The sequence below is a fragment of the Arachis duranensis genome, chromosome 3 (assembly GCF_000817695.3).
Source record: "Arachis duranensis cultivar V14167 chromosome 3, aradu.V14167.gnm2.J7QH, whole genome shotgun sequence".
NCBI lineage: Eukaryota > Viridiplantae > Streptophyta > Magnoliopsida > Fabales > Fabaceae > Arachis > Arachis duranensis.
Window position 1 is genome coordinate 14,850,727 of NC_029774.3, and position 12,307 is coordinate 14,863,033.

Sequence of the window (12,307 nt, forward strand, 5' to 3'; positions counted from 1 at the left end):
AACCTTGTCTGTGGTATTCTGAGTAGGATTCGATGATTGAATGACTGTGACGAGCTTCAAACTCCTGAAGGCTGGGCGTTAGTGACAGATGCAAAAGAATCACTGGATTTTATTCCAACCTGATTGAGAACCGACAGATGATTAGTCGTGCCGTGACAGGGTGCGTTGAACATTTCCACTGAGAGGATGGGAGGTAGCCACTGACAACGGTGAAACCCTTGCATACAGCTTGCCATGGAAAGGATTAAGAAGGATTGGATGAAGACAGTAGGAAAGCAGAGAGACGGAAGGGACAAGCATCTTCATACGCTTATCTGAAATTCCCACCAATGAATTACATAAGTATCTCTATCTTTATCTTTATGTTTTATTCATCATTCATAACCATTTGAGTTTGCCTGACTAAGATTTACAAGGTGACCATAGCTTGCTTCATACCAACAATCTCTGTGGGATCGACCCTTACTCGCGTAAGGTTTATTACTTGGACGACCCAGTACACTTGCTGGTTAGTTTGCGAAGTTGTGTTTATGCCATGGTATTGAACACCAAGTTTTTGGATTCATCACCGGGGATTATTTGTGTTGTGAAAAGTATTGATCACAATTTCGTCCACCAGTGACTTCATTAAAAAGTCATGTGGCTTGCGATTTTGAGGGCTTCCAAGCCTATTTCTGAAGTGCTTAAGCATATACGGGAGAGGCTAGCAACACACGTTTATACCATACGTCGTACAACATACTTAGAAAATTTTTAGGGTAGTTTTTAGGTAGTTTAGGTTAGGTTTCTCTCAATTTTCCTTATGGTTTAATTAGGTTTATGCTACAAGTTTTCATCTTTCAATTTTGATCTTGAATTCTAGCAATTTTCATTGTAAATATTTCTTAATTTTCTCTTTTATTGCACTATTTATTCTACATTTTCTTATACTTTAATTTCCCATTGTTGATTTTGTTCTTTGGTTGTTCATAGTTTCAAGTAGTTTTCCAATTTTGCCATGTTTTATGATTTTGCCCACTATGTGTTTGATGAAATGCCAATTTTGATTATGGAGTAGATTTCTACCCCTTGGCTTGTGGAAATGAATTTATGGAATACTAGAGTCATAATATCTGACATTTCGTGATAATTCTTGGGTTGTTAGTTGTTATTGTTTCTGCTAACGCTAGCTTTTTACTAAGGTAATTAGTAAGTTAGCTCGAATTTGTGGATTAATAACAATTATGCTCACTTGACTTACTCTTCGATGTTAAGGGTTGACTAGGTGAGATTAATCCATCATAATTATCATAGTTGTGTGGCAAAGAAGGGATTCCATAACTCATCCCAAGTCAAGACTTCATTTATGTTTTGAACTATAATTCCATCAAATTTGAGCTTTACTTGTTCATATTACATAGATAGTTATTTTATTCCTTTATTAGTTTATTAATTACAATTTTGGATCGCTCTTTTATTTCTTAATTGCTTGCTTCACTATTGAAAACCCCCTTAATCTTTCACAACCAAAATTGTGCACTTATTGTCACTAGTTCCTAGGGAGAACGACCTGAGGTTTGATTACTCTCGGTTATATTTGTTTTTGGAATTAAAATTTGGTGTTGGGATTTAATTGCCGGTTTGGACTATGCTACTGATGAAGTGATTCTTGTTTTGAGAAATTCTAAACTGGCACAAATTCTACACATCAGGTCTCCCAAGTATCATGGAGGCATTTTTGTCTTCTTCCATATCCAATATCACAAAATCAGCAAGAAAGATAAAGAGTCTTACTTTCACAAGCAAATCCTCAACAACTTCAAGGGGATACTTAATGGAATGGTTAGCAAGTTGAAAAGAAATGCGAGTAGATTTTATCTCATCAATTTGAAGCTTTTTCTTTAGTGATAGAGGCATGAGGTTGATGCTAGTTTCAAGATCACAGAGGGATCTCTGAATAGTTGTATGTCCAATGGCACAAGGAATTAGAAAGTTCCCAAGATCATGTAGCTTCTCTGGGAGATTTTTCTGAAAGATTGCACTGCATTCCTTAGTAAATACCACTGTCTCATCTTCTCTTCAATCCCTCTTCTTACTCAACAACTCCTTCATAAACTTGGCATAGATAGACATTTGTTCAAGGGTCTCTGCAAAAGGGATATTGATCTGAAGCTTCCTGAAAACCTCCAAAAATTTGGAAAATTGCTTGTCCTTATATGCCTTCTGAAGTCTCTGGCGGTATGGCATTTTAGGCTTGTATTATGGAGCTTTGGGTAAAACAGGATGTGTATCAAGAGTGACTAGAAAAGGGTTGTCTGGATGCCTTGAGGCGACGTTCTTCAAGTCTTCTTGGGCGTTTAGCGCCCTCCCTGGCTCCACTATTGAGCGTTCTTCAAGCCTTAGGGTGCCCTCTGTCTCTGCATTTTCTTTCTCTGGTATTTCTTTTTCAACTTGCTTCTCACCACCTTTAGTTTCTAACCCCGCTATCTTACCACTTTTTAATTGAACGGCCTAGCACTCTTCTCTTGGAGTGGAAACTGTGTCACTGGGTCTCTCGGGAGTTGGCTTATGCAACTAACCTATTTGCTTCTCTAAATTCCAGAGTGAAGCTCTGGTTTCCCACATAAAGCTATGTTTTCTCTTAGAGAGTTCTGCAACCATGGATGTCAGGTCAAGACCACTTTGAGGCTGAACATGTTGGAATACGAGGTTGTCGAAGTAACTTTGATTGAAGCCTCCTTGAGAATTTGGTTGTTGCCTCTGAAGGTGCTCTTTAGATTAAGTATTCTTACCAACTATTTTAATCATTCAAGATTTATTTTATGGCAAATTATAATTGACTAAACCCTAATGTCTTAGTGATTTAGTCTCTTCTAATCCAAATCAACCGCCAATATCTTGGTCACTTAATTTAGATTAGAAGATTAACAGCAATTATAGTTTATAGCCACAAAAATCCTAATTACCCAAGACTAAGAGGATTATATATTACATATCCCGATTAGTTCAAGTAATTAGCAATTTAAGAGGAATTTGTTCAAGCGAGATAACTCTGTTAAGAATCACAAGAACACATGTAGAATAAGGGTTATACTATCGTTCTATCCAGATTCATAAGATGAAGAACGAAAGTAATCCTTGAAACTGAATCAATAAATTAATTAAAATAGAAAAGTAATAGTCTTAATCTATAGAAATAAACAGAGCTTCTAACCTTAACTGGGGAGGTTTAGTGGCTCATGACTTACAGAGAAAACAAGGGTTCTGAAAAGTGAAACGTGCGGAAGTGAGAAGATATCTCTCTAAAGGGTGAATCTTTTCCCTTTTTATATCTAACCTAAGTTGATTTGAAACTAAAATAAAATAATAAATTCTAAACCTAAAAGATTTTTTTTGTAAATAAAAATTACAAAAATAAAAGATAAGATAATAATTAAAAAGCTAAATTCACTAAAAATGCTCATTTGAAGAGGTTGGATCTGGATTGATTAGTGCTAAATGCCAGATGTGGTGTTTAGCGCCCCCATGGGCAGAAAGCCCTCCTTAATTCGCTAGTTGTTGGTGCTAAACGCCAGCTTGGCATTTAACGCCCAAAGGAGACAGCTTCAAAACTTCTCTTTTTTGTTCAAAACTCTACTAAATTGATCCGAATTTCACCTGAAATAATAAAAGTACCAAAACAACTCAAAGTAGCATCCAAAGAGGATTTTAATACTAAAATGGAATTAAACTTACTAATTCTAACTGAATTCAACTAGAAAATGGGTATAAGATGTTTACGCATCAACAACTCTTCCCAATCTCCATATATCCTACCAATGACTCTCTACTTTTCAAGCCAAACCTTATGGTAGGACGCCTTATATCAGAAGTGATTCTCCACACCTCCTTAAAGAAACCTTATGTTGATGGTTGGATCTGCTTTCACCATAGTGAATATGTGTATGTTGAGCAATCACCTTTGAATCCAACCTTCGATGGTCTTAGCCCACTGAAATTTGCATGCAACTATGAGGCCCATTGTATCTTCTCACCTCCCATTTTTTCTGCTTGCGGCGATAAGATCTACGTATGTTCCATCCACAACCGGAGCCGAACTAGATAGACTGTGCAGTATACTTTAATTGGCCACTCTCTAGTATTTTATATTCCACACTCCTTCTGATGTTGTACGTCTTAACTACCAACATCACTCCCTCCTTGTTTTTAAACTATTGTCCAATCTCAAACTCACTTATGAAATCCTCTTCCTGGCCTCAATGACTAAAGAAACAATCTGAAGTCACTGCATCGAGATTCAAAGTGAAAAAGTATTCCGGTCGGTCGTACGAGTGAGAAATCGCCGGCTGTGTCAGCACGATTTGTGTGTCATTGTAGAAGTTTATCTCTCCCTCCTCCTCACCTCATCAGGAATTTCTGTTGGTTCAGCCTCAACATTTTCACCGTTATCGTGATTGACATGATAGGGATCCTTCATCAGGTCCTTAATCGCAAAACACTCATGACTTTCAATATCAGGTTGCATTATGCCATTATTAGAATATTCAATATTTAACCCCTCCCGACTACCTTCAGGTGGCATGTTTAGGTCAACCATCGTCCTTCTAATATTTCTTCTAACTGCTCCACTTAAAAGATTATTATCAACGAACAGTATCTATAGATGATCTCAATTTGTTCACCTAACTCAACTAGATAAACAAATAATTTCAACAGATGGATATTTGTCCAACGGTTATGTCACACCCTTATAAGTCGTATGTCCTCGTTATCATGTAGCCAATACCTATATCAAAAAACATAAAATATTCTCAATATCTCGACTATATTACAAAAAAAAAAGAAAAATAACAACATCTATAATATACCTTTGTAAAACAAAATATTATATATTTTGGTCGGATATCAATAGTAAATTTTTTTCACACTTTTTATGTGTTTTTGTCTAATAGAGTGTAATATTAAATTTTTTAACGCTATTAAACTGTTAATTTTGGCTGTCATATATGAAATCACTGATTGAACAAACCTAAATACAATTGAACCTTTTTTTTTATCGTATACTATTTCACCATCATAATAATTAGATAACAACAAAAATCCAAACATTATAAAGAGTTAATAAAAAAGATAATAAGAAAAACAAGTTATACATCTTTCATAACATTCACCACATGAACAAAAGCTAACATATATAAATAAATTTTAAAAAAATTGATTGATATAATTGAAAAAAATATGGGTCAATATTTTTATTAAAATTACCCAATACTTTACTAAGTGCTAATATTTTATATTTATATGCCGTTAGAATTTAGGGTTTAGACTTTATTAGTATTTAGAATTTAATTTTTAATATTTTAAGTTAGTTAAATATTAGTCAAAAATAATAAATTTGTTGTAACGTAACATTGTTCATAATAATTACTATGTAATGATTAAAAAAAGGTAATGCCAGGTAATCAATAATTTTTTTGAAAAATACGAACAACCACTAATTAAATCAAAATACATTATATTTCCAAATTACCTACTTAAATCTTAATATTAGAATAATCATCTGCACATTTAATAAAATAAACATATAATATATCCATTATTCTTATTATTTAATATTTTCATTGTTTAGCTATACTTTTCCTTAAAAAAATAATAGTATAAGAAAAAAGAAGTTTCTGGAGGCAGCAAAGCCCTCCAAATTAAAGGTGCCGCTTCTCATAAAACTATATGAGCCAATATATATTGACAAAGTGACGCGTGATTGCTAATTAACACTTCAATTAGGAATTCAATTTTTTTTTTCAATTAGTAATCACTATTTTTTCTATCATTACGTAGTAATTACTATGATGACATTAGTACATTACACATGACTTCCTTAAATTTTCTCTTCTTTCGATTCTACGGTTCTACCTAACACTCTGCATGCAACCCAAAATTTATTACACGAATTCTCATTCTCGAGATCTCATGAGTAATAACTATGTGCACTCACTAAATTCTTTTATTACTCTCAACTGTCCTCTTTACCTTCTCAGCTATAATAAGGAGGCACCCATCTTGCATGCAATCCACCACAACTCATTGTTTCTTGCATCAGCGAGTAAGAGAAAGTGTGTGCACGTGAGTGAGAGAGAGAGAGAGAGAGAGAGAGAGAGAGAGAGAGAGATGAAAAACCTTGGTGCGTTGCTTCTTGTGCTAATTATAGTGCATGCAAGTAGTGCACGTAAGGTGCCAAGTGGTGGAGACCAAGATGAACAAACGATGGCTGTGCATGCAAGTGCACCAGCACCACATGCAGGTGTTGGTGACAAGAAGCACTTCATTGTCGGCGGAGTGGGTGGGTTTGGTGGCATTGGGTGGATCGGGAAGTTCGGTGGAATCGGTGGTGGCTTTGGCAAGTTTGGCCACTTTGGTGGAGTGGCTGGTGGAATTGGAGGAGGGATTGGAAAGTTTGGTGGGATCGGAGGAGGGATTGGAAAGGCTGGCGGAATTGGTGGTGCTGCCGGAATTGGAGGCTTTCACGGAATTGGTGGTGGTGTTGGCGGCGGAGTTGGCGGTGTTGGTGGTGGTGTTGGAGGTTTAGGAGGTGCCGCTGGTGGAATTGGAGGTGCTGGTGGTGCCGGAGGCATTGGAGGCTTAGGTGGTGGTGTCGGAGGCTTAGGTGGTGCCGGTGGTGGTGTTGGAGGCATAGGTGGTGCCGGTGGTGGCGTTGGAGGCTTAGGTGGTGCCGGTGGTGGCATTGGTGGCGCTGGTGGAGGGGTTGGAGGTTTGGGTGGTGCAGGTGGTGTTGGAGGCTTAGGTGGTGGGGGAGGAGGCTTAGGTGGTGGAGCTGCCGGTGGAGCTGGTGGCGGCATCGGCGGTTTGGGTTGTGGTAGTGGTATCTTTCACCATTGTCCTTAGTTACGTGTATCATCATTTTGGTTCTTTATTTGCATGCATGTTTGTCCTTGGTTACGTCATGATTTGTAGGGTTGGGTTTTGCTAATATCATTGCACCACGTTATTAACTTTTTATTAGGTTCAACGTTGAAGTCTTTTTGGATTTTCATTTTTCATTTGCATCATGTTATATGATGTTCTAGTTTCAGAGTCAAGTTGTATGTTTTCCTGCTTTCTGATTAATTTAAACGTTTGAAGTTTATTTCTGGCCAACGGAGGTGCTCCCCAGTCCCCAATGCTGAATACCATCATCGTTTTATTAATTAGCTGCATGATTTCATTGTCACAATATTTGTTGTAGTGTTAATTAATTATGTTTTGCAAGTTCTTACTGCTACCACGGTGATTAATTGATAATGAGAAAGTATAGTCGTCCGCCATTAGTACCCGATGAATTTCACTCCCCGGACATCTAATACTAGAACAAACATCATAATGTGCATCAGTGCATGTAACGTCGCCAATAGCTGAAAAAACTAATGAGTGCATGCAGGGCTTCTTGAATTCTAGAAGTTAAATTTTAGATTTTAAATTATAAATTCTAAAATTTAAATTTAAAGTCACAAACTCGAAAGTCTAAATATGATCATTAATATTAAATATAGTAAATAATAAATAAAATTTATTTAATTATTAAAAATACAACACTTTTTATTAAAAAAAGCATTTAAAAATTAGTCATACATCATATATAATATTGACCCAAAAATTCGAGTGTCATCAAAATGATACCCAAAAAAGAAAATAGAATAATTATGATTATTCTAAAAAGATTAATTATTCCATCAAATTGTACTCAATATAATATACTATTAAAAGTATTTTGAAAAATGGGTTTTTGTGTCTTTTATTTTTTTTTCAAGTAGTATAAGCTTAAAAACTTAAGATACTTCCATCTTTAAAATATAGACTTTATACTATTTTTTCTGGCATTTTTTCTTCTACTTGAATGAGAAAAATTCAAAAAAGAAAATCCTACTTTTTATGTGTCTTTTAAATAATTATTTAAATATTTTCATAAAATAATTAAATAAAATATACAAACCGTATGTCACCTATAAAAAAATTATACATTTTGTGGGTTATTCGAAATAGTAGTTCTTTAGTAATATGTATATAAATCTCTGTCAAATACAAAACAGATTATTGGTATACATGAATAATTTGGATGTACATTAATTCATTAAGTAATTCTATATTCTATTTCACATTAATTATTATTTCAAACTTATATCTTATAATAAACCAGTATCGTTTCTATCTATAAATATTTTAAATACTATCAAATTTATTGAGGAGAAACTAGCGTTATATCTACGAGATTTATGATTGACAAAACTACTTTATATGCTAAAAGATTATATTATTTAAAATTTTCAAAACTATCTGTACTAACATTAATATAAACTTAAATTTCTAAACACAACCCTAACTACACTCGCCACCCCGAGATGGATCTAAAGCCATATTTAGTTTTGAAAATAGGATTTGACAAAATAATGATAAAATAATAAAAATAAGATATAAATAATAAAAACATAAAAATTAGTATTTTTATATTTTATTTAGTGATAATTAAAATAAATTATACAAATTTAATTTACTTTTTATTTTTTTGTTTAAAAGAATTGAAAAAAATATAATAATTAAAAATATAATTATAAAAAATTAATAAAAATAATGAAAGAAAAAATAAAAAATAAGTTATGTTTATTAGTATTTTTGTGTCCTTCTTATTATGATAGACACAAAATATATTAATTTAGTATTGTTGAACATAATATCTCTATCTATATCTCATTTACCAAACATAATTTTATGTCTCTTTGTTTCTGTCTCAGTGTCTCGTGCATGTAAATAAATACAACCTAAGAAATCAAGCATAGGCGGCCCCAATTTTTTGAAAAAAAAAAGTTGGATAGTCCCATTAGTGGACTACTATCCAACCCGTCGACACCTATTTTTAACTTCACTATTACATCTATTTCTAAAATTCTAAAACTAAAATTGGAGAAGAAAAAGATTAATGTTATTTCTCTGTACCCTTTGGTTGAAACACTGCACCAAGCGCTGGAATTGGAGAAAATGCGGAGACGAGATATCGACGAGGTGCATTAGCGTAATGCAACTTTTCTCTACGGTGTTAGACTTCTGCAATCCCGAGATGAGGTGCATTAGCATAATGCAACTTTTTAATTGGGTGATAAGAGAAATGCACCTTCTGATTGGCAGATAACGGTGAGCCACAGATCCAGAGATGAAAATCCAAGGTATAGTATATATGATTAAATCTTTTAAATTGGTTTTAACTTTCAAATCCGGCACTCTTTTTTTCTTTTCGAGAGAGTGGTGTTTAGGGTTTGGATTCCAAACAGTGTTCTTCGTATCGTCTATATATTCTATTCAAATTGGATATGTGCATATGTGTCCGATTCAAATTTCATAGCTTTTTTTAAAAAAGCATCTTTTGTATACTTGATAGAGCCGGGGCTTCTTGTGTTTTACTATGGCTCTCATGAATCATATTGGTGCTCTAAATCAAAAAGTAGATGCTGTTGTAGATATCAACCCAACGAAGTTTATATAAAAAAGCAATATTTGTAACAAAAATTGTTACAACAAAACCTAAATTTTGAAACAAAAGAAATTTATAACAAAAAAGGCCCATTGCAATATGTCCCGTTACAAAAAGTTTTTGTAAAAAAAAAATGAAACTGTTACAATACAAGATAATATTTGTAATAATTTTTTTTAATATAAGAACCAAAATTTATTACAAAAGTGATAACAAATTTAACAAATAAACTCTTTTTTGTAACAAGTTAGATTTGTGTTATAATATTTTGTTACAAAATGCTATTTACTTTTGTAATATTTTGCATTCTTTTAGTTATAAAAATAGATTCATTTTATAATATTTAATTAAATAATTTACATAGCAATTAATTTTCTAAACGTGCTAACTCAACCTTTATATAATATATAATCATATAGATAATTAATATATCTTACATATAATTCAGATTCTTTTACAATAAAATAAGTTTTATAAATTCAACTAAATACAACTTTTTTCTAATATAAAATTTGTATCATGTAGAATTTATAATCCTTGACTCTTCTAGTATATTTCAGTCAATATAAAGGCTAGCATGTTGCCATCAATTTTGTATCCCTGCAAACATAAACAGGGAAAGCTAAAATTAGAAATAACACATAACACTGTCTTCGTCCAAGTAAAAATTAAGATAGAAGTTAAAATTAACTAATTCTTTGAGAATCTATTCTCAAAGTTTAAAACCAACAAATCAAGGATACAAATTTTCAAGAATTGACAATTCAATATATAAAACTTGGGCTAATTAATCATCGTTCAATCACAAATATACTTGACCTATTTTTCATGCTTTTACACCCACAAAGTTCCATACAAGGAAAGTGAGATTCATGTCAAAACAAAAGAACAAGAACATGCAGAATGTAACGACCCAATTTCTGGTACGTCATGATCATACTAGAAACTGAGCGCTACCAACTTGTCTTCCTAATTATTATCTATTATTTATTATATGAGCCTGATTCATTGTTAAAAACGTAGTTATTTTGCGAGGTACTTTTTTTTTGAAAACATTTGGATTAATAAACAGAATCATTCATAATCAGTTCACAAATAATAACAGATAAAATAGTTATAAACAACCACACATAAATACATATCAACCAGTTGACAACATTTAGTTATCTAACCTTTATTAGGGTAAAGATCTTTAGTTAGAACACCCCTAGATATAGCTAGGTATTAACTATATACATATATATACATACATAATCCCAGACACTGACCTGTTCAAGAAGTCCCTAAGCTGGCGCCCAGGCTAGCCTAGACTCTATACTCACCTAGTCCTTCTAAACTACTAAAGCGAGGGAAAGTACGTTCTAAGTATTCAAAACTCAAGTAAGGTCAAATGTCATCAGAAGGTGGAAGTTCGTCTACTACTCCTCTGCATGATCAGACATTGCCATATGACATATCTCTGGTACCTCATCCAGTAGCCACTTAGCAAGAGTCTTATACACCAGATTTAGGTTAAAGTTCGCATACAAACTGTGTGCAAATGTTGGCTGGTCTCATAGTATATACATATAAATAGAGAACGAGATTCACCCTAGACTCAGAAGACTACCAAGAGCGGAATCCTCTTTGCGAAACAGTCATCAACAAACTACGGAAGGGTACTCATGCTTCCATCTGAAGAGGGAAGGGAGAGAAAAGGGGTAAGAACTAGGGAGTTCTTAGTAAGGCTGGAGTTATTAGTTAAATTCATTAATTCTGTGTTGCTTAGCAAACTAATAGCAGAATACAGAAAAGCAGCAAACAGAAGATACAAATAAATATAGAAATTAAGAAATAAGAAAGCAGAACACAAACAAAGAATACAAGCAAATAAATCACAGACACAAAGAATAGAATACAAACAAAGAAAGCATACATTCATAGAATAATCATGACAGAGAAAATACACAACCAAGTATGATGTATGTCTAGTCCTAGTGCAGGTAATGAGCTCATTTGTCGGTTACGTATCCGCTTCCAACGTTACTGATGATGTGAAATTTGGTGAATTAAAAATTATGAAAATGTGTACGTTGCAAGTATAGTTCTTAACTCACCGGAAATCCACTTATCAATTTAGAAATATGTCACAGAAATTTAAATTTTAAATACTGGGAGTATGAATCCCAGGTCGTCTCCCAACGAGTTACAGAAAGGTGTGCTGTTTTATTAATCAGATATTTTCAAAAAGGTTTGAGTTGAATGACAGGAAATTAAATTGATGAATTTGAACAATGTAAATAAAAGCCTTGACTGGGAGTTGATTAGTTGGAGTCCCTATTATAGGTGGAATGCTCTCAAGATTAATTGATAATTAAAAGTTATTCTGTTTGGTTATCCCTTACTAGGCAAAGGAAAGTCAAACAAGTTGGAATGCTACGTCTGTTCATAAGTTGCAACCCACTTAATTAAAAGGGATTGATGTTAGTGACTAGAAGGCAATCCAACAGTAAACCCAATTACAATATTTCTCTTAAGCCTTCCAACTTAATTGGTTCTTTTCAATCAACTCCCCATCAAGTTAGAGAACTACTCGCTCATTGTAAATAATAAATCCATAACATATGAAAGGGAATCAAAAGAAGACATGATTATTGGAAAGAAAAATGGATTAAAATGAAAGAAATAATTTTTGTATTAAATAATCATAAAAGTATTCCAATGACAAAATTGAACAAGGCAAGGAACATGGAAGAAATAAACCAAGTTAAGAGAACGAACTAGAATGACGAAGTCTTGATGAGGAAATAACTCTTCTCAATATCCCAATGC

The 12,307-nt window shown here is 33.4% G+C and overlaps 1 protein-coding gene across 1 annotated transcript; it reads left to right on the forward strand.

Moving 5' to 3' along the window:
* The first annotated feature begins 6,040 nt into the window (after positions 1–6,040).
* Positions 6,041–7,184, forward strand: LOC127745773 (glycine-rich protein 5). The gene is made up of 2 exons (XM_052259521.1): positions 6,041–6,643; positions 6,674–7,184. The coding sequence occupies exons 1-2, from the start codon at positions 6,148–6,150 to the stop codon at positions 6,880–6,882; spliced, it is 705 nt and encodes a 234-aa protein (XP_052115481.1). The 5' UTR covers positions 6,041–6,147; the 3' UTR covers positions 6,883–7,184.
* Positions 7,185–12,307: the final 5,123 nt, after the last annotated feature.

Bases quoted from the DNA above. Each gene is read 5' to 3' on its own strand.
- LOC127745773 (XM_052259521.1), top strand. From the start codon at position 6,148: ATGAAAAACCTTGGTGCGTTGCTTCTTGTGCTAATTATAGTGCATGCA. The intron at 6,644-6,673 runs GTGGTGCCGGTG...TTGGAGGCATAG, and splicing joins TGGTGGTGTCGGAGGCTTAG to GTGGTGCCGGTGGTGGCGTT.